The sequence below is a fragment of the Anas acuta genome, chromosome 13 (genome assembly GCF_963932015.1).
Source record: "Anas acuta chromosome 13, bAnaAcu1.1, whole genome shotgun sequence".
NCBI classification, from domain to species: domain Eukaryota; kingdom Metazoa; phylum Chordata; class Aves; order Anseriformes; family Anatidae; genus Anas; species Anas acuta.
The window spans coordinates 3317845-3339930 of NC_088991.1; the positions used below are offsets into that span (position 1 = coordinate 3317845).

At 42.0% G+C, this 22086-nt stretch overlaps 2 protein-coding genes and 1 long non-coding RNA gene across 22 annotated transcripts in view; 1 reads left to right on the top strand and 2 right to left on the bottom strand.

Moving 5' to 3' along the window:
• Positions 1–1118: 1118 nt before the first annotated feature.
• On the bottom strand, positions 1119–1979 carry LOC137863735 (uncharacterized). Its single transcript, XR_011101090.1, has 2 exons — positions 1849–1979; positions 1119–1702 (listed from the first exon to the last, which is right to left on the bottom strand). It is a non-coding gene; the product is annotated as an uncharacterized lncRNA (long non-coding RNA).
• Positions 1980–2978: 999 nt separating this feature from the next.
• The window catches only part of NXT2 (nuclear transport factor 2 like export factor 2), an 80589-nt gene continuing 61481 nt past the window's right edge, over positions 2979–22086 (top strand). The window contains exons 1-4 of one of the 6 annotated variants that reach the window (XM_068697150.1): positions 3029–3183; positions 4543–4629; positions 5733–5877; positions 6779–10243. In XM_068697150.1, the coding sequence (XP_068553251.1) occupies positions 3169–3183; positions 4543–4629; positions 5733–5877; positions 6779–6957 (426 nt within the window). In that variant the 5' untranslated portion in view covers positions 3029–3168 and the 3' untranslated portion in view covers positions 6958–10243. Of the gene's footprint in view, positions 3238–4542; positions 4630–5732; positions 5878–6734; positions 10244–22086 lie in introns of those variants that run through there. The other 5 variants (XM_068697151.1, XM_068697149.1, XM_068697146.1 and 2 more) reach the window with 5 other exon arrangements.
• The window catches only part of ACSL4 (acyl-CoA synthetase long chain family member 4), a 36920-nt gene continuing 36634 nt past the window's right edge, over positions 21801–22086 (bottom strand). For all 15 annotated transcript variants that reach the window (XM_068697114.1, XM_068697113.1, XM_068697126.1 and 12 more), the window contains one exon: positions 21801–21975. In XM_068697114.1, the coding sequence (XP_068553215.1) occupies positions 21818–21975 (158 nt within the window). In that variant the 3' untranslated portion in view covers positions 21801–21817. The remainder of the gene's footprint in view (positions 21976–22086) is intronic.

Consider the following 22086-nt stretch of genomic DNA (forward strand, 5'->3'; position numbering starts at 1 on the left):
CAAATTAGTTATAATGGAGGGCCACAATAGTGCCATTTAAGTCCTGTTGTGCTCCAGGCTATTCTGTACTTGAACTGCTTTTCAGTCTTCACAATAAGCAGGCAACTGTTATTTTAGAAGCAGAAGGAAGAAATTCCATTCTCCTGTGCTTCTCTGTGGACTGTTTTCAGTCAGACCAATGTGAATAATACCATCTCCATCAGACTGTCCTACATAAGGGAGTCAACTAATTGTCTGATGACCCACGTGCACTTTATCAACAGCATAACACTGCTGGATTGGTTTCTCTTTTCTTGCTCAAGGGCCAGTCATTGTAAGACATTAAACTCAAGCAACTAAAATGGTTTTGCTTGTAACCTTGGCTTGATTTAAAATACTTACTGAGGCTGCCATTCAGTTCCTGCTCTCTGTGAGAGCTATTTTAACTGCTCATAGGAGCTAGTCAGGTGTTTCTGACTATGCTGTCAAAATGCAACTGATACAATGTCTGCCTGGCACTTCATTTCATACTAGAAGTGTTGTTAGGGAAGTTTGTTTGTTTTTATTACTACCAATGACAGGGTCCAGCGTTCATAGCATAGTTGCTACATGGGAGTGTGTTCTGCTGTATACACAACCGGTCTTTGCAAAAGCATGCTTGCATCAGCTTTACATCCTCTCTTTACCTGCCAGCCACATGTTTGGTGCAGCTGCTTGCTGCATTAACTGTGACTGTAAGCCATTTGAGATGCAGTCTCTCTTTGTGGTCTCTGTAAGACTTAGGTCTGCTTCACTATTGGTACAGTCTCTGAAACAGGAATTTTCAGGAAAGTTATGCAGAAATTTACGTTCTATTGCGTGCTGTATATTTCTGTCAAAAACATACTGCATTCTGAACAACTTTGCTTCCTTGTGATTTTAATAAGGGTGTTTATGTCTCATAATAGGGGTGTCTCATAGGTGTGTTTTGCCAAACGAAATACATTGAATTATCTTATTTTGGGAGTTTGGCATGATACAGCAATATATACACATGTTGTTACATAACCTGTCTGAATCTTTGAAATAATTGCAGGCACTTCTCAGAACAATCAGGTTCAAATACTTGAGGGCAAAGAGCAGGTAACAACAAAGGCATATAATGATCCAGAGAAAAACATGTTTAATAAACCCATTTGTAGAAAACAACTCTTTTTTTGGTGATCAGATAGCATTATATACATATAATCTCCATGCCAATTGAATGCAACTGGGCAAAAAGAGTATAATTTGGTCCTAAACTCATGAAGAATAGATGTTTTTAAACTAGCATGTTAAACAAACTAATATACATATATAGTACAAACATGGATTTATGAAAAAAAAAATAACAAAAAGCACTTCCTGTATACATTTTTTGTACAAAGTGTTCCTTGACTTGTTTGCAGCTGTTCAAGTGACAGAAAAAATCTTGACCGTGACTGAGGCTTAGATTGGCAGAAGTAGATCCATCCCATCCTTCTCTTTTAACGTTTGCTGTTACTGTTATTCTTCCACCTTCTGTGTCTTGGAGTCACACACTGAACTCAAGTGGTGAATGGATCTGCCTGAAAAATCACACAGGAGAAATAATGGCCAAGTGTCCTGAGCCATACTGCAAATCAGGGAAGGCCAGTAAAACAAAGGGACTGCGTAAGTTGGCACTGCCACAGAAAAAGTTCATGTGAAACCACTCCCTGCAGATCTAAGAAGAAAATAGCAGCTGTTAAGTGGAATCTGTGTGAAGGAAATGGTCTCTTACACTTAGTTAAGAAGTTGTGAATTTTAAGTATACAAGTGATGAATCAGAAAGAGCAAGTATAAAATTCCCTGGTGCTAATGTATACATACCTCTGTTTATCACCTTCAGGTTTTAAAGCAAGCAACTCTGAATTGCTCTGTCCTTGAACTCTTCTTTAAAACAGCTGCTGTAGCAAATGTGCTCTGCCGTGCCCTTGAACAGGTGTAAGATGTGCCTGCAGAGCTGGCACTAGGGAGCTGGCTGGGAGTGCTCTTGTGTTGGAGGACAGAGCAGGAGGTGCCTTGCATTAGCATCCCACAGTTACACTGCATCATGTGTAGAGTCAAACTGCGCGGAACAGAAAGGCAATACTGCGGAGCTCCGTGGTGCTGGGTGCTTTGTACCTGTGGCTGTATCGAGAACACAGACATGTTAGTGTATCAGCACTGTGGCATCGAGCAGCAATACGTTAGATGTTCTGTGCCTGTAGCATTTTCTCCTCACTGTAAAGTGTTTTTAAGGAAGAACGCGGAGAGCAGAACATGACAACAAAGAGATGAAAAAATACAGCAAGTGTTGGGTTCTTAGAGAATAAAACAACTCAAACCTAAAGATTAATTATTCGCTTAAAGTGTTTGGTTTTCTAGCACTGAAAAGCAGAACTACAGGTGCAAGTTCTTGTTTCTTTTTCACTGCTGCACTCTGGATGCCGTTGCGTTTCTGAGGCCTGAACGTGCTGAAGGCAGATGCAGAGCAGATTGCAGTGAGCGGGCTGCTCGGTGTGCTCCGATGGCTGAGGGCGCTGCGGGGGGAGCAGCCGTGCAATATTTTGGCTTAGTGTCATCTCCTGCGTTACCTTGATAATTAGGGATGCTATGCTGAGGATAGTGCTTGTAGCTGTAGGGGAGAACACACACATGAATGAAATTATGACTAATAGCTTCATGGGCCTGAGAAAGAGCTGGGGAAGAATAATGGTGCGAAGTGCAGCTCTGCTATGACCTTTATTTTGAGAAAACTGCTTAGGGATATGTTTTAGTGGGGACTGTTAGCGTTAGCTCAGAGGTTGGACTCGATGATCTTGAGGTCTCTTCCAACCTAGAAATTCTGTGATTCTGTGATTCTGTGAAGCCAAGGCATTTGGACTCGCTGAGGATTCCCACTCAGCCACCTGCACACACGACTGGTATTTCCTCCCAAACCCTTCACAAACAGCACGGAGCTCAGCCCCGCGCCGCCAGCCCGGCCTCCTCCAACCGCGCGGTGCCACAGACCGGCGGCGGGGCCGGGCCTCGAACCCGCGGCCCCCGGGTTCCCGCGCGGGCGGAAGCGGCGGGGCCCTGCAGCGCCGCACGTCCGGTCCTGCCCGCCCGCCGCTCGCGCGCCTCGCCGGGCCCGCTCCGCGCCGCTCCGCTCCGCGCTGCCGCCTCATGGCCGCCGCCCTGGTGAGAGCGGGGGCACGGCTGGGCCCCGCCGGCGCCGGGGGGGCTCGGGCGGAGGTGCGGTGGCCTCCGCGCGGCCTCTGCGCCCGGCCGGGGCGGGGGAGGGCTGAGGGCCTCAGGGGAAGGGCCTGGGGCCTGGGGCCTGGGGCGCGGAGCGGGGCGGCTGCTCGGCCCCGCGGTGTGAGGGCAGCGGGAGGCCCGGGGCCGGGGCTGGGGCCGGGGCCGAGGCCGGGCCTGCTGGCGGCGGCGCTGTGCTGGCGCCCCGAGCCTCAGCCGGGTCCCTCGGCCGGCCGGGCTCAGCCCCGGGGCCCGCGCGGCTTTGCAAAGGGCCGCCTTGGTGGAGCCTGAGATACGGGCTCTCTAACAGCGCCCCACAGACCCGCTGGCCAGGAATTATTTGATAGGTCACTTAAATATTTTGTAGTATGGGAATTTCTCTGAGCAGAAGTGTTTCATGGGGTAACGCTGTAGGAATTTGTGGTAGTTCTGGTGTTTATTCATTAAAGACTGCCAAGAAGATGTAAGTCCCTAAATAGGGAACTAGTGATTAAGTTGCAAACACCAAGAATACAGTGCTGAAATAGAAGAATGATAATATTTTAAACAAAGTTATCATAGCAAAACCAAATGAAAGTTTATAGATCTTTGGACAAGAAGTTCAGACATCACTGTTCACAGTCTGTAAGAGATTAAGGGCCTGAATCAATAACTGGATGAGATCCCAACGCAGTGATGTGGCACCAAAGGCTGATAACCTTTGGATGAATGAAATAGAGATATGTGAGAAGTGTGTAGTGGTTCTTACCTGTGGATATAACACTGGAGCAATTCATACTGGAATACGGTCGGCATGGTCACAGGCTTTCTCTCTCCTTCCTATATATCCAGTTAAAACTGTTACTACATTTTACATATGTATATAATTGGATTAAAAATTAGACTGTGGAGGTAGTGTGATGGGATTCTTGCTAATTTTCAGAAATAAGTGGCTAAATCTTGTTCCTTATCTTTTTTTCAGACCAGCCATCACAACAAAAGCTATTTTTACTGAAAACTTGTGTTCACACTAGTTCAGCTAGCCATAGGCCATCTTCCAGTGTAAGCATTTCCAATTTAAATACAATAAATAAATAAGCATTCATAAATGATTCTTAAAACTGGCATCTTAGAAAAGCTGCTACCTTCAGCACATAGAAGAGGAATTTGGAATTAATTTCATCATTATTTGACTTCATCTTTCAGTGAGGTTGGAAAGGATAGTGACTTTGGTTGACAACTAGCTGGAGAAGTTGTGTGGATGACTAGTTTGCATAAAACTGCCTAACCAGTAATTTTGTATGTGTTCTTTTTTTTTCTCTCCAGGATTTCAAAACTTATGTGGATCAGGCTTGCAGAGCTGCAGAAGAATTTGTCAACATTTATTATGAGACAATGGATAAAAGAAGGAGGGTATGTAGATATTTTTACAATAGTTTGAACTTCCTGTGGTGTTTTTGCTTGCTTTTCTAACTAGCATTAATTGAAAGTACCTGGAAGTTGATGTTACATGTTGTATTAGAACAGAGATCTCAACTTGGCCTCCTGGACTGCCCTGTAGGGAAATTTTTGTGTTACTGTGCAGCATTGTTGTGAGGGGGGCCCAATTAGGAAGTGCATTAGTGTTCTTCAGTATATTTCAGTTCATGTCCAGCTACATTTAGGGTTTACCACGTGACTTCTGAGGCTAGGATTTAGCTTCCTTTTTTGCTAAGCTTGTGTTATTAGCAGTTCTCCCCTCTGTTTCTGGGAATCTTTAGGAGTGCTGAAAGATAAAGTGGAAACAGCTCTGTCTGACTCCAGAAGTCTTCATGGACCACACTCATGTTGTATCATGTAATGGATATTTGTGCACAAAAAGCTGTGGGAACTGACAGCTTTTGGACCTCTTACTGTATTATATTTGTAATTTCAAAAGCTGTAGATTTTGTGAAAATAGCACTTGCGTGTCACTACTGAGTCACACTGCATAAGCAGGGTAGTCGCAGGTGTAGCAATAGCTTGCAGGGGAGGTAGGGAAGTCACCCCACAGGTTATGAAATACTGGGGAGGTGCTGCTCTGCTGCTGCTGCAGGTAATTGTCTTCTTGTAGGCTTCCACCATTACTGTTTTTTTCTCCTTTTTGTTTTTTTTTTTTACCTGAAATTATAATTTGCTGACTACCTGTGTCACATGTATGTACACACACAAAATCAGCAATTAATTATTCTGGAAAAATAGCCCTTTCGTTTTGTTATCAAGTAGTTCAGTTGTATTTCTAGCTTTGTTAAAGGAATCTCATCAATATTTAAATTTGGACACGAGTCAGTATGCAAGTTATAAAGCAAAACATGTTTTTATTTTAATTCTTGATCGGGAGCACTAATTGTTAAAAGGACCTAATATTTGAGGAGGGCGTCTTATTTATTTACGTAGCTGAAGAAATCTGTAATGCAAAACAATATTCTCTCAACCTCTTTGTGGAGAGTGTTGTGCTTATGCTTTTTTTCCAAATATGTCTGTTTGTAACCCCTCAGGTTTTGACGAGGCTTTATTTGGACAAAGCAACCTTAGTTTGGAATGGTAATGCAGTGTCCGGGCAAGAAGCATTGAATGAATTTTTTGAAATGTTGCCGTCTAGTGAATTCCAGATTAACGTGTTGGACTGCCAGCCTGTTCATGGTAAGCTTCCATTGTAATTTATTTATTTAGTTAGGTATCTTATAACCACTGCAAGTGAACTACAGCTATAATAGTGCTCTTGGGTCTAGCTTAGAAAAAATACTAAGGGTTAAAAGGTAAAGCTGTGCATAAAAAAAGCACAAATCAAGAGGTGCAGCAACTCCATGCTACATTTCATGCCTGGGAAAACACTTCAAGGATATTTTTTGTTAAGATCGTATTCAAATGTGATGTATTTTCGTGGGTTGTGAAAAGTCTGGCTTACTGGGTTATGTTGTCCTTGATAATGTCTGAGAGCCAAGAGACCTCTGCTGTAGCCTCTGATATTGACGTGCAGTATAACATGGAACAAATCATTAACCTGTATGTACTCTGAATTCTTTCTATCTTGAACTGATGTTAAGTTACATTGATTTCTAATTAGCAACTGCCAAAGAAATGCTTACGTAATTGAGAAGTTAATAAATGACTTCCAATGGATATTTGCAGAGTATAAGACAAAAGCCCGTTGCCAAGCGTGCTTGCTTTGCTCTGCCGTGAAAAGGATACGAGGTCTAGCGGGGTGAGGGAGAGGGGAACGTATGCAACTTGCTAAATACGTATATCAAATCCTGAGAGCTTATTCTAAGCCAAAAACCCAGGGGCTGTTTTTAGTGCTCTAAAGCGAACGACATGAAATGAAAATACAAAACCTATCAAAAAGCACTGTTGGAGAGCGAATACACTATTGTCTACATAGAAATGATGCAACAAAACTGTATTTTTCATGGATGTGTAACCAACTTTTAGCCTATACCTAGTACAACCAGAAATGAATAAAACTTTTGCATACGTTTCCTGCTTCTTTTATCTGTTAGTCTTTGTTTGGGTTGTTCTCTTTATACTTTTTCTCCTTGTGAAGAGCAAGCTACTCAAAGCCAGACGACAGTTCTCGTGGTGACATGTGGGACAGTAAAATTTGATGGCAACAAGCAGCGCTACTTCAACCAGAACTTCTTGCTGACAGCACAAGCCACGCCTACCAACACGGTGTGGAAGATCGCAAGTGACTGTTTCCGCTTCCAGGACTGGGCCAGTTAGTGAGGATTGGCTGCGGGACTGACCTCTCTCATGCGACACAGTGAAGCAGCTGTACGGACAGACATTCTGCAAGCGTGGAAACGCTCACTTCGTGTTGCGTCTGTCGTTAGGGAAGGTCTACAGATGTCTCAGGGTTGATCCCAATGGGCATGGCTTTAGTAGTAAACAGTCTAAAAATGTAACAGGTTGCTTGTGTTAGTTAAACCTAATGAAACGTTGAAGGCAATGAGCTGTGTTGGAATCATTCCTAAGATGCCTTACATGCAGCTTTGCTGCCACTTACAGACTTTTTTTTTATGTAACTCAGAAACTCTACTATTTGGAAGCTAAATACTTGTATAGTTCTGACCAAACATGTAACTGCTTCAACTTGAAAAGATCTGTTTTTACAGTAGCATCTTACCTCTTTGGAAGAAGATGCCTGTGACATGTACGTAGAATTCTCAAAGCTACCTACTCGTGGTTGTAAGAGGCTGGGATGAATTGACAATGATTTCTGTTCCGTGAAAGTATGAAACATGGCTTGTGAGTGTGTAATCTGTCAAATAGTCCATCGAAAAGCTGACAGTGGTATGGAAGGACTAAATCTTTTCAGGTTTCCTTTTGACGTGAGCATCTCAGTAATTTGGATATAGGTAATTTACATTGATCTGTATATAGGGAATGCTGAATAACTCAGAACTCCTATGCCAGCGACTTGTCAAATGCATGTGAAGGACTTCAGACATTACTTTTCTTTGAAGTCTTACAGTGTAAGAAGTAGGCAAATAACTTAATTTCTGTCTGCCCTAACTGGTATTTCTGCCGCTATGAAGGATGGACAAGTTTTCCCATCTTTAGTCTGCAAGTTTTGAATCACTATTATATTTTCAGGAAGTACTGTAATTAATGAAAAAAAAAAAAAGTTTGCGTTACTGTGAAGCCTACAATTCTTATCTACAGTACTGTTAATTCGGAACAGGCTCATTGATTATTGTCAACTTAGAAGAACAGATCTGAACACAAGTACCATCTTCCTCACTTAAAGATTTTTACTATAGTTTTCATGTTTTTTTTGTTTGTTTGTTTTACAGTTCCCTTTCATTATTGGTAATGTTGTGGTTTTTTTTCCCCTTGCTTTAAATTTACAGCAACTTTTGACTGCTTAAGAGTAGTTTTCTCAAGTGCATGATAGAAGAATCTCCATATTAATTTGGGATCTTGCAAAGTGAACCTGAATATAAACAGATTTTGTTTCAAACTGGTGTATTTATATTTTAATCTGAGCAAAAAGTCAAAATTTAGTTATATGTGAGAATATGCTTGCTTGTAAATGAAAATACGAGGAAAAATTCTAACTTATATTACTACTGCTGCAATGACAGCAGCAGCCTGAATACACAAAGCAGTTAAGACTGCAGCTCACTTGGTTTCATTACTTAAATCAGAAAACTGTGAAAATGAGCAATATCAATTTGTCTAAAACATTTGTACATTGTGATATTATCCCATGAATAATGGGATATCTAGGGGAAATTAGTCGTTTTGTTTCCTTTTAAGGAACTCTAGCCTTTACATCAGTAAGTTGGAATTAGTAACCTGACTTCAGAAGCTGTTTATATTTTGACTGGTTCCTCAAGCTACTGTAACTATTTTTTTTCAACCTGAAGAATATTAATTCCTGCAAAACAATGTAAGAAGTCCAAAATCTTTGAAAATTGTAAATACTGTAAATACATTGCTATTCCTGTATGTAGTGAAGAAAGGATTGCTCTATTTAATTACTGTTTGTTCTTAACAGAATATGTGAGGTTCATATATTTGTATTTCTTCTACGAGTTTGAAAGGAAAACCCCAAATCTGCCTGTTTCTTACATAGCATCGTTGAACTGTGACACTGGTGTGTGGTGTGCTTTTCTTTAATTTGCTGTTGTTTACATAAGTAGTGTTACAGATCTGCTTACCTACACAAAATAGGTTTCGACTCTTGGAATGTAGCAATGGCTGCACCTCTAGCATTTGCTTGAGCTTTGAAAACAGTCACCAGAAACTACACTTACACTTGTACCTGATAAGCTTTTCCTGGGAGTAAACACCTACTGGATATTTTGGTCCAAATTTTATTTGTATAGCAGTTCTGAACCTTTTTTTGTGTCTGTGTGCAAAGTGGGAGATTTTTTAATATCTGGGACAATATTTCAACCAAATGTTGTTCTTACCAATTATTTCCATGCTATTTAAATATATGCTATTTTAAAATTTGACTTCTGCAATTAATACTTTAAAAAGCAAAACAAAAAAACAACACAACTACCTGAGTAAAATGTGTAGCTGGAATTGGACTTGGTGTGCATATGGGGATTTTTGAAGATAAAGTTGTTAGAGCTTAATTGTTTGAGTCTAGGGAAAGGTACTGTTCATGTGCTGGCTGTTTATTATCTTTGAATGAGGATCACTTAGAGTGCTTCAGCACTGCCATGATTTTTATTGCTGAGAAAGCTGCTTCACAAGACATTTTTTGGAACATATTAAGAGATAACGTCGATACCGGATGAAGTCGGTAACTTTAACACTGAGAAACTAATGTCACGAGCACAAAATCTCTTTCAAACTAGCTGGGTAAGTTAGGGACGGTGCAGCTCTGTACTGCTTGTTACCACTTCTGTGGTGAAATTAGCTGGAGATAACATACAAAAGGGTTTTGTTCCGTTCAGTACCGAATCAGTCCATGCTGGTTTAGTGTTTCCTCTTGTTGACTGTGCTGTAATACCTTAAATTTACACTAGGCTTCTGTTATATGTGAACTTGTTTATGCTGTAAGCTGTAACCAGGAAATACCATCTTTGTCTGATTCCTGAGTTGCTAATGTACAACCAGACAGTGAAACAAAGCCAGATGAGGAGCTTAGCACTTCCACATACTGAATTGTGGCTGCTGAAGACTTGATAGATCTTCTGGTTTGTGTATTTTCCCTGTATTGTCTTTGGAAGTCACTGTTCTTAGGTTGCTTTGTTCTTTTAACGTACTATGGTTAAACTGACTTAAAACACCTGCTGTTGCATGGAATAGAGAAAAGTGATTTATTCTCCTGATACAAATGACACTTTGATATGCCTACACTTTGTTATCCTGACTGGGAAAAAGCACATTATAAAAGAAATGCTGCTTTATTAGCACTTCATTATATTTTGTAAGTTTTTGAAGTTTTTCAAGACCTCTTGTAAGATTCTTTAAAAAAAAAAAAAAGTCTTGCTTTTTTTTAAAGACATTTTCATAGTTCTTATGATATTAAAACTTCAGGAAATAATTTGTGGCTTCTTATCTTTACTGCTTGTGTTGTAGATATCAGTTCTGATTGTTGCAGCATGGTGCTGGGACACTGCAGAACAGGCTGTCAGCTCTTTGTCAGTGCTGCAGTAAAAAAAATATTTGGAATAACGGGTAATTCTATAGCAAATGCCTCACCAAGGGCACTGTGAAGCAGTAAAAGGTGTTGAACTGGCTAAAGTAACAGTCTCAATTTGCTATTTCTGTCCTATAAACTGTACTGACATTTAGACTGCTATCCAACAGTTGCTAGTAATGGAAAGAGAATGGTAATGTGAGGGCCTTGTCTATCTGGAAATGGGCATTGACCTAGAACTGTGGTCTAGAAGCAAGTAATGGCAACTATATTGTAATGTTCTTGCTGTGTTTTAAGGTGTAGATTTTAGTGAGGCTTCAAAAGCAGTCTTTTTTTGTAATTACTCTGACAAAGGCTCTGACAGCTGATAAAGTATAAAGGCTTAGGAGTGCTGGGAAACACAAATCACAGTCAGAGCTAAAACACAAGATATTTTTGCTTGTATGATAAAAGTGAATCTAGAAATTGCTCTTGCAATATCTCCCCGGGGCTGAAGAAAAGAATAGTTAAGTCTTTCTAAACAAGCTTTTCTTTTCTGACCATAACTGAAAAAGGTATTGATAGTCTTCTAAATAAATAGCTCAGCTGGCTTTAATAAGATCAATTAATCCATTTCCTTATCTTTTGTGTCCAGTGATTGAATGGGTTGTGGAGACTAAATTGGCATTTCACTTTACATCAGTAATACAGGTACCTTAGCAATATGGTACCGATTTAAAAAGTGTGTTACATTTTGGTGGCTATTTTTTATATTCTTAAGAGCTAATTCAGCTTGTTCCCAGTGGGTTTGGAGCTTCCCTGTTTTTCCAAGCGTACAATTATTAATTTTATTAAACCAAAAATATGTGAATGCTGGTGGTGGGATTCATACTCATCAAGGTCTACGTATGCCACAGTGTGAATTTCTCTTGGGTGTCCCAATATTTTGGTGTGTCCGTTCATACCAACAGAGTGGGAGTGAACTCTTCATGTGAACTTGTGTTACCTGCTCTGTTACTTACCCTTCTGTCAAACTGGAGTGTGTTCCTGGGTTCTGAGTGTTTGAAGTATGCTTTACTGAGGAACTCAATGCACCCTTTATACATCTTTAGACTCATCTGGATGGAATGATCTATAAGTGCATTGTGAGTTCTTCAGTGTCACTGAATTGATTTAGGAAGCCAGAATTTCTAATGGACTGAAATCTCACTACTCGGACAGGCTAGTTTTTGTTCTGCTTCTTCCAGTCCTGAAGCAGTGCTGCTTGCCAAGGCAGTCTAACCTGGTTTGATAGGGTGTCTGTTCCCAGCTGAACTCCGTGAAGACTGCTTTCACTGGGGAGACGTCAAGGAACTGAGGTTTTCATTCAAGTCTATGGTTTTGTTTTCCCATAAGAGTCCAATAAGACTCCTAACGCTCCTCTATAACGATCCCACTGTGTGCTTTCCTCTTTCATTTGTAATAGGATTTAAGACAGTATGTGGACTGTAACAAAAAATGGTTCTGTACATTTGTGGGCAAAAGATAAACTGTAAGAAAAGATATTTTGAAATACACTGAAAATATTTTTGAAAACCACTGAAAATACTTTGTCTTTCGAGTCACAGGTTCCACATCATCTTGATGGCAACACAAATGGAATTACAATTTGTATAGCAGCACACTGGTGACACATCTGGTTATTATTCCCAGGCGACTGGTCAGATGTGAGACGGGTATAGGAAATAAATACAATATTCATTTTGTCGCAGACTTACCATACCCACAAAGTACAATGAGGTGTAAAAGGAAGTAAAAAATAAATTGGCACTATCTTTAGAACATAATGTAGATCATTCTGAGGTTTCTGGCCTAACGCAGGCAAGCAGGCAGAACAGGTGAAATCATTCTGCCCTACATCTGGGAACACCGCCACTTACACTTGTCCTCCACGCTTTCTCAAAGCCAGTAGGCTTCTGAAAAAATACCTGCCAGTCACCATGAATATCAAAATGTGTGAACTGAATAAACACATGTATACAGGCAAATGCATTTGTATGTTTAAGTGTTTGTAGATGTATTTAAGCATATCTATGGGGTATGTATCTTGTTCCAGCATAAGCTGCAGTTGATGCATGATGGTGTTACCTTAGTTAAACATCTGGTTGAACTGTAACTGTAAGGCAGAATAGATGGACTGATGTAAATTACAGATTGCTACAGTTCACCGAGACCTTATGGTTCTTGCAGGTATTGAAAGGTACAGATAGAACAGCAGATAATTAGATGTTTTGTTAGTTACTTGGCAGGAGGTTTTGTGCCTTTCCTATTTGTGAAATGTGTAATGAAACTTTTTGCCAGGGCAGCCCTTTTTTTTTTTTTAGGTAGAATCTAAATACAGCATATTGCACACACTTCGTATCTGGGGAGGAGAGGAGAAGCAGGTGGGTTGTGGAGAACGTACTTTGTTGTATGTGTTGGATGCTGACTGGGAGGGGTTGGGAGGACAACTCTTCCTGAGCTGCCTGTAGGATGGAACAGTGGAAGCAGTAACTGGCTGATACTACGTGAAACGTCTCAAGCACACATTTAGTGTTCAGTGCACTGAAGTTTAATGTGTACAGATCTCTCATACTCAGAGAACTATAACAGTCCTTGCCCTGTTCTTGCCTTACCTAGCTGAATTCAGCAGCAGCAGTTAGCGCTGTAGTTTCCAAATAGTTTGTAATGCCTCTTAGAGGCCAGAGTCCTGCTGGTGGGCAGTGTTTGGGCAGAAAAAGAGAACTAATCACTGGGACAGAGTGATATAAAAGGATATGTATAATTAGCCCATCCTCCTCATAGGGGGAAACCATGGCTGTAGTCAGCTTAAATTTTTATTGTATTGAAGGAATTCCTCACAGAAAGTCTTCTACCATGACTAGCACCATGTTGTAGTTAGCCCCATGTAGAAGTTCTGTAGGCAGCTTCTGTAACTTCAGACACATGCCCTTTTTTTTTGCAGCCCACATCAAAACTGGCAGTTTCATTTGCCAGAGGCACGCTCTTAATCCTTGTAGATGGAGGTGGCTGACTAGAACTGTTACTGTTGTCTAACAATTTAGTTGGAGATTTTAAGAATATTGGCAATTTGTTTTTTCTTAAATTCTTTTTTCACCTAATGCTAACTATTATATTTTCTTTGCCAAGCTGAAGTTTTCACGTGCCATCTGCTGTTACAGTGCTGGCATGTAGCACTATTGCCTGTACTCACATTGAAGTTTTTCATGGAGCTTGAATTTTCTACCCACCTCATACTTTTTAATTATTAAGGTGTTTAGGATTCACAGGATACACTTTGATATCTAATGACATATCACCTTGGATAAAATCGTAACGCTGAAGTAACCAGGCTGGGTGTAGGTACATGTTCCTTGGGATTGTTCGTTAAGCTTTATTGAAGGGGAGGGGGGAGAAACAACAACTACAAGAAATGATAGGCTAGAACATACACATAATTTTGAAAATAACCGTTATCTGCCTCACTTCTTCATAAAGTGCAAATACTGTTTGTTGTAATCCTAAATTTTGACTTGATAAAGTTAAAAAAAAATTTAACTTGATAAAGATATATTTGGAATTACGTTTCTGGGTTGGTGGAGAGAAGTTACCAGTGGCTTTAGCACTTTACTGTGTGTCAGCAAAGGCACAGCACCTACAGGAGGTACTGATGCCTTCCTCGTGGGCACAGCTTCACCTCTGAGCTGGTTTTGTTTTAACAAACGCCTCCACATCGAGCCCAAACCCATCTTGCTTTAGCAGAACGCGACTTGACCCTTGCAAAGCCTTGTACCTGCTGTAACCACCCGGGCTGGGGCGTGATGGAGGGGATGAGGCTGTGATCGCAGAGCTGCTTTTCATTGCCGAAGCGCTGCCTTCGGGGGGGAGCACAAGCGGTGGAAGAGGAGGAAGACCTTTAAACCTCGAAGCTTTGCAGACGACAAACGGGAGGGCTCCGGGCACGCAGTACCGCAGGCGGTCGGTGTAGGAGCGCGGTGGCCACCCCAAAGAGCTGGGGGAGCCCCACGCGAGGGAAGGGGCCCCGGGTCGGCACAGTGACAGAAGTGGTCCCGAGGCTGGGCTCTTCCTCCCCTTCCTCCCCGAGGCTCTGGGCGCTCACATCAGCCGCTGCTCCTCGGCGGGGCCGCCCTCCTCGGCCGGCTGCCCGGGGCCACCGCGGCCCCAGTCGCGCTCGATGTAGAGGTGGTAGGGGTCGTGCTTGGACTCCAGCTTCCGCGAGCGGGTGTAGGCCAGGATGAGCGCCCCGGCCAGGCAGCCGTAGAAGACCATGATGAGCAGGATGTACAGCGAGGCATCTCCCCCCGGGCCCTGGCCGGCCGCCGCGCTCCCGTTGGTGCCGCGGCGCAGCTCCCGCAGCAGCGACCCCAGCAGCGCCTGCAGCCGCCGCGCCTCGCTGCAGTTCATGGCCGGGATGGGAACGGGGCCCCGCGGCTCAGCCCCTCCGCTCGGCAGCTGCTGGCCGCAGCCTTTGTGCACGGAGGCTCGGGGCCGTGCCAGCCCTTTGGGATGGCTCCAAGCTTCGCTCCAATCGGGAGCGGGGAGAGAGCCTTTAGGTCTGCTTCCTTACGGTGCCTAACTTCATTGGGACGCGCGTTTGTATGCCAGAAAGGATAAAATCATCTAATTCTGTTTGAAAGGTACAGCCTGGGAAAGAAAAAAAAAAGAAAGCAGCCGAGCAATCCTCATGCCTGTGCCCCTGGGAGCAGGTCCTGTGCAGGTGAGAGCACTGAGCACTGCTGAGCACCAGCTGGGCTCCCTCTCCCCTTAGCAGGGAATGGTGACGGAACTAAGAAAAATCTGTTCTGCTCAGAGCAGTGTGAGCTGAGACCCCCTGCTCTTCAGTTCCCTGAAGTACAGTGGCAAGATCTTTCATGATTTTTTGTAACTACTTGGGAAAATGCAGACCCACTGACATAATGCCAGAGAGGAGCTGGTTTTCCTTAAAGCCTCTCTTTTTAACTTGCTCCAGGAATAAGTACTAGTAAAATGGGGATGTTTCTACCATGATGTATTCTCCATCCTTTTTTTCTCTAAGGGTTAAGGTTCGTTGTTTCTTGTTTCTGCATTAGCAAAATATAACAGAGAAATCCTCTGGTTTAAGGGTAATTGTGGTGTGTCATATCTCTTATGAACAAAGTTTTTGGTTCAGGTGCTTTGCAGGCATCTTGCCATTTCATTGTCTAAGGAAGGCCTTCTGGAAGTGTATTGGTGGCTGAACAACAGAAGTAAAGAGTGTTTTTTGTTGCCTTGAACAATTTTCTTGGCACCTTTCAAAGTAAGGCCCCTACTTGCCAGTAACTGTTAGTGGGCTGAACGTAGATTATAACTGAGTCAGACTGACTTGTTAGAAGTGAAGCTCGGGTTGCGTAGTGTTTGTTTGCAGAGCTCCGTAAGAAGTCCCTGTCACCACCTGCACGTTTCTGCCCTTCAGAACAATATTGTTATTGTGTTACTGTAAGCGTTCAAAGCAGAGATGCAGGTTTTTAACAAGGCAAAAAAAGGACTCTAAAAGCCAGCTCAGCTTCCCACGTGGATCTGGATGTGCAGCTGTGACTGCTGGTGCTGGTTTCGGGAGGGGGGTGTGGATGTGAAGCAGATGGCGAGGTGGGTGGCTGGAGATGGCACTGCTGCTGCTCCCCCAGCACTGGGGTGCTGTTTTCCCTCTGCTTGCTGCCAGCTGCCGTTGTAACACTTCTGTCACACTTGCCAAGCCCGCTGACCAGCTCTCCTGGCCCAGCTGCGAGCCTTGCAGTAGGTGCACCTTCCATCCTCTGCGGTGGTGTAATTCTCCACAGTAGCAGCAGGATGGAAATCTGGTCCAGAAGTTCTTAGGACTAAGCCTGCCCTCACACAAGTCATGTGGAATGCCCCTAATACTGAAGTTGCCGAATCCGTGTTAGGGTAGGGTTGTCTTTTAATCCAAACCAGTGAGATGAGCAATGATCACATCGTGGTGTGACTGTTGTCAGTGGCCGAGATGCCGATGTCCCACGGGAAGGAAATGGGGGAAAAATGGCAAGAAAATCTTTCATGCTGACAGAAACATACTATAGGGAGGGGCAAACTGTAGCTTGCCACGTGTAACCTCCCTGATGGTACCAGATAGTTCCCTGTCCCAGGAAAAGAGCCTGGCCCAGGAAGAATGCGTGTACTGGGCTTTAGATGACACCAGTGTGACAAAAAGGGCTACAGACTTCTGAAGAATGAAATCGGAATGCAAAATGGTTTTAATTTCTGGGACTTTATCTCCTTCCTGTGGGTGCTGCTTCAGAAAAGCAGATGTGCAGCCATGTTAGTGGCGGCTGTGCAGCGTTACTGCAAAAAAGCAGCGTGTTAAGGGGAGTCACAAGCCAAGCACAAGGCAGGTCTCAGCTGCTGCATGTGAGGGAAATGTGTTTGGAATGCAGCAACCTTACAGATGGGCTTTGGGGGGTAATTCCCCTAAGCTGCCTAGGGCAGCTGGGGTGGGTATTGTATTTCAAACAGGGACAGTGTGGCCCTGTTTTAATGACCCTGGTTAAAGTTTGTAAAAGCAGGCTCATCAGGAGAGGTTGGGTTTGCTTAGACTTGAAAGACAAAAAGTAAAGTAGGGCAGGCAGCTGGAGAGAACAGTGATCCTATTCTTTGTGTTCACTCCCTGGGGGAGCACCGTAAGTAATAAACTGATCCATATCCAACAGGAAAGGTTTAGGTTAAATACCACGTTGTTTAAAACAAACAAAAACCTCAGCAACACCTCCTGGGGCTGGGACTCTTGTGAAGTGCTGGAACAGTGTGGGGACTCACCCAAAATGTAGCTGGGCTTATTTTATTCTTAAATAAGCTCAACAGAAACCTGGTGGTGGTGGTGTTTCAAAATGGGAGAACAGGTGGAAAAAAAATCTAGTTTTTGTTTTGTGTTGTTTTGTTGTTGGGGTGGTTTCTTGTTTTTTTTTCCCTTCTTTAAATGCATAGGTGTGGGCTGAGGACCAGTGTGCCCCTGAGCTGTCTTTGTTTAATTTAGTTAGCACTGGCCTAATGTCAAGACTGCACACTTCAAACTAAACACAGTTTTGGACAAATTACCTATGGTAATCAGGTGTGTGCTTTGTTGAAACACTTTTTGGTCAATATCCAACAAAACAGGTCTGATTTTCTTCCAGATATCTCTTCCCCAGTAAAGGAGTAGCATGATTCTAGGTGTACAGCTCCCAGTAGCAAAGCAATGGTGCAGAGAAATCCAGCACCCCGCCTCTGTCAGAACTCACCCAAGTCAAATGAGGTGACAATGACGGCCCAACAAGAAGTGTGGTTTTTAGTATGGTCAGTGCTGCTCCTCTATGGCTCATGTAATCCTATCGGGTTAAAAACAAGCCTATCAATGTCCCACTTTGCAGCAGCAGTGAATTAACTGGAAATGAGATTTGTTTGTTCCTGGTAACTTCACACTACTGTCAAACACCTGGTGAGTCCGCTCTTCAGCATTCCTGCAAGCAGCAACTGCAAGTTTTGTTGATTGCATTTTGTAAATCATCTTTGTGGTACTTCATGCAAAAGAAGCACCATTTTTTGTTTTGTTTTGTTTTGACCTTCTGATGCTTAAATGTTACCCTCCAAAAGGGAAGCTGATTTACTCATATGTAAATGGTGCTTAGCCAGTAGGCAGGCTCAGGGAATTTTGCAATAACCAGAACTTACCTTTTGCACTCTAGTTACTCAAAGCTAACAGTCTGGGAGGTGGGAGGGTGGCTGTTTTGGTTTTGTTCTGACTGGGGACTGACTAATGACCCCGTTCTCAACTTGTCTACTCTGTATGCAGCCCCGAAGCGCTAGACAGGAGCTGCAGGTCCTCGCTAGACAGGAGCTGCAGGTCCTCGTGCTGGCTTACCCGGGAGGTTCTCTGCTCCTTGTTACTCTCAAAGCCTTCTGGTGTTGTACTGGGCACCAAATTACACAGGGTTTGCGAAACCCCACATAACCTACTCTTATGGGACTAACTTGTTCCTTTCTCTGTTTATACTTTTCTCCCTTGCAAGCATTTAGGCCAGCCGCCTGTTACGTGCAATGTTAGTGTTGCGTTATCTAGAGGAAGTGAATCACTTCCCCCAGCCCCTACCCACGGATCAGTGTCAAAGCTGTCCTTGAAAGGTGCTCGTGTAGCCTTTCATTCTGATGCTCTAGGGACTTTCAGTGACGGTGACCTTGAGCAACCTCAAGTTCCTCCTTGAATAAAGGATTTGTTTAAAAGTTGTGGTGTTTTTCTCAATATGTCCCTTAGTGTATAGACTTTTTTTGTAAACCTTTTCCACTGGAGACAGCTCTTTTGTGCCTTTGTTAGGGCAACAAAGCCATATGCAGCTGAAGGTTAATCGGAACTTGTTATGGGCCACTCCTGTTCAGGCCAGCTAAACTCAACTTCTTCAGCCTTTCTTTGTAGATGAAGCTTTCAAGCCCCCCTGTGACTGTTGCTATACTCTGTCTGTCTGTAGATACCCTATGTTTTTGAAAGTAGAGAAACTAAATACCATCTGTGCCTGAACTGGGCCCTTCCTTTCTTTTTGAACTCGTTTCTCAATCTTGTGAAGATGACTTCAAACTGTTTTTTTGGAGAGCTCGCAGTTGTTTTCATTTCTCTGGAACCTTCAGGTTGAACAAATGGACTGCTTTCTCAGTCTTCAGTCCCACATCGCCTGTCCTTTCAGTTAAGCACTGGGTATGTCAGGTAATGGTTTTGAAGCCATATCCTGTCACGTCATCTGCATCCTAATTCCTTCTAATGAGAGTGACATTCTCACACATACTGTTCCTTACTTCTCTACGAGTTCTATCACAAAAGGATTTACAATTAATTAAAAATAAGGATGACATTCTTACCAAAAAGTGTGAATGTAATAATTTGCAAGTAAACTCTACAGTACATTTGAAGTAAGCCCGTTGTTACCCCTCCATTTTTTATCCCTTCTCCAAAAATGCTTGAAAAGCTGATGTGTATTGAATACTTTTGCAGCATATCTGCATTCAGTTTCTTAAAAGATAAACTAAGCCTGCCCTACGCTTGTTTTCAGCCTTTGTAGTACGTTGATTTTGTGAAGGTTTGCTCAGCTGCAGAGAGAATGGGAGGTGCTGAACAGTAACTGGAAATAACATGCAATACATAAAGACCTTCCAGAACACAACTTCTTTAACCATTTCAACTGTATTCCATTTTTGAAATGTGTGTGTATATATATATACTGAAAATAGCAATTCTCAGTCAGCCAAGACACAGAGGGTACCCAGAGTCTAGATAAAATACATTTCATATAAATACATTCATGGTTTAAAAGAAAATCATACAACTTGCGGACAGGTCCAAGTGCAAGTAACTTCCTTACACACTTAAACACTTCTGTGATGCTAACAGGCTGTCTAACCATTATTTAACAGCGACTGATTTTAACCATGGAAAAGTTGGTGACATAGGTCCAGGACTGAGTCACTTGAAAAGGTGCTAATGATACAGAAAGTAATTCTGTTGTCATAAACCGATGTATGTGTCTTTATATATATGCTCTGTATTCTAATATTCTTAATGTAATTAGGAATATTAGAAAAAGCTGGTTTTTGGTTTCTTTTGGTGACTGTTCTAATTCCATGCACAACTAGGTGCAGGAAGGGCACCCTTCAGCGTTCCCTTTCCCCTTCAGCGTTCTTGGAAGATGGACTGGCAGTGTTCTGGACTGGCCAGAGAAGCTAAGCATGGAGAACTTTCAAGTTGGTCCCAAGGAAAAGGGGCAGTTTGGTTGACCAGTATATAGCCATGATGTATTTTAGCCAAAAGCAGTTTGAGCTGGAGGAAAAAAAAAATACACATACATGCGAGAAAATAAAAACTTGCCCTGAAATTGCAAGCTAGTACGTTAAAGGGCAGCATCGTACAAAATCTTTTACTTTCTGTACAGTGACAATAACAAATAATTTTCCTTTTTAACCATCATATACACAACACATTATGAATAGAAGAAATCTATAAATACTTTAAAATTAATTTGTCATATATAGCAGTTGAGCCACACCTGTACAAAATGTATGCAACATATATAAAATGATTAAGAAAAGTGCAAAGTAGAACAGTATCAAGAGCCTCCACTTTTTACAGCATTTACGGTTCAAGTGTAAAGAGCTAGCAGGGATGCAGGAGCTCAGGTACTAACAAGTCAAAAGAGACACAGTACAGGATGCTGCACACAAAATGATAAACTATTATTAAGTTATAACATCTCACTTCAGCACATCTACAATTTCCAGTTAATAAAAGAACATTTTTATAATGAATCTCTATATAGAGTGATTTGTCCCTGTTAACAAGTCCCTTAAAACAAAGATTTCCCCAGCCACTGCATACTTTCCCGTAAGTAAAATAAAACTACGTGGAGAAACTACTGTTGTTTCCTGGTTGTCTTGTTTTGGTTACCATATTGTAAAAGGTGAACAGAAATACCTTTCTGTAACATAGATATTTATATTCTGATCCTGTAAATTACACAGAGATAACTTGTACCATTACTCACATCTATGTGAAGGTCCAGAGGATCAGGCCCCCTCAAAAAAAAAATCAACAGAGTTTCAAATCTGCTTAGAGACAACTGCCCATCAATTTCATCGTTTGCCAGTCAGGATGCAAGTTTTGCATTCTGCATTCAGCTGATGTTTTCTCATCAGAACCTCCTGCAGCAAGGCAAGTCTTTGTTTCTTGTTTTTAAATGCTGTATGTCCTAATGTGAAAGCTCTGCTTGAATTAAAACGTGGTGGCAAATAAAAGATGTATTTGGTGAGCTGAAATTTGAAATAGTTGATTCAATGCTCTTGAGCAAAACTTTCAAATAACTTGTTTTTAGAAGGCTTTTCAGTTCACCTTTATTTCAGTAAGTATACTTCATATTTTCTTTTAGGCACTGTAAATACTGAAGATAACTGAGGTGCAGAAGAATCCATCCATTCTCAAGCAGTACATTACTAGTGGTCTCTAGCAAGTTCTTGACCCATGTTGTTTTCTTGTTTTTATTTTAAATGGAGACAGTTAAGCTTTAAATACACTTTTTGTCCCCACTAAGTATCTTACTATGATAGAATCGTCAAAATTCTATTAATGTTTCTCTTTGAAATGTACATCAGACTTCACAGTCAATTAGGGAGAAATTGCAAGCAGTCTGAATATGCTAGAGAAACAATAAGAATAACATTATCTGTCCATACTGCTTCACATAATTATGTCTGTCTCAAAACTGGAAATGATGACATGAAACTGAAGCACATTAAGGTTTTCTGCTAGTAATTATGAATTTGGAGTCTAAGATCTTTGCTCTCATTAGAGATTATAAGAAACATTCATCCATTTGGTGTATTTTCTGGATCCATGTGATACCTACTCTATACAAAGACATCCAAAATCAAGGCATGAGAAGGAACCTTCTGCACAACCGTCTAGTCAACAGAACTTGTTTATTTGCCTCCATACATTCTTTCAATGTCATTGAGGTAATGGTTCTTCAGTTCTTTCCGTTTCAACTTGAAAGCATCTGTTACTAACCCAGTCTCTGGGGTCCATGGTTCAGGGCTTAATCGTACTTTGATGGGTATTTCAAACCTTTCTAATTTCACTGCAGGGACAAAAAGAAACAAAAGTGTAATGTTGTCAAATGAAACATTCACTCTACCTAAAAACTTAAGGCAAGCACTCTAAAACTTGTGTAATATGGTGTCCTATTGAT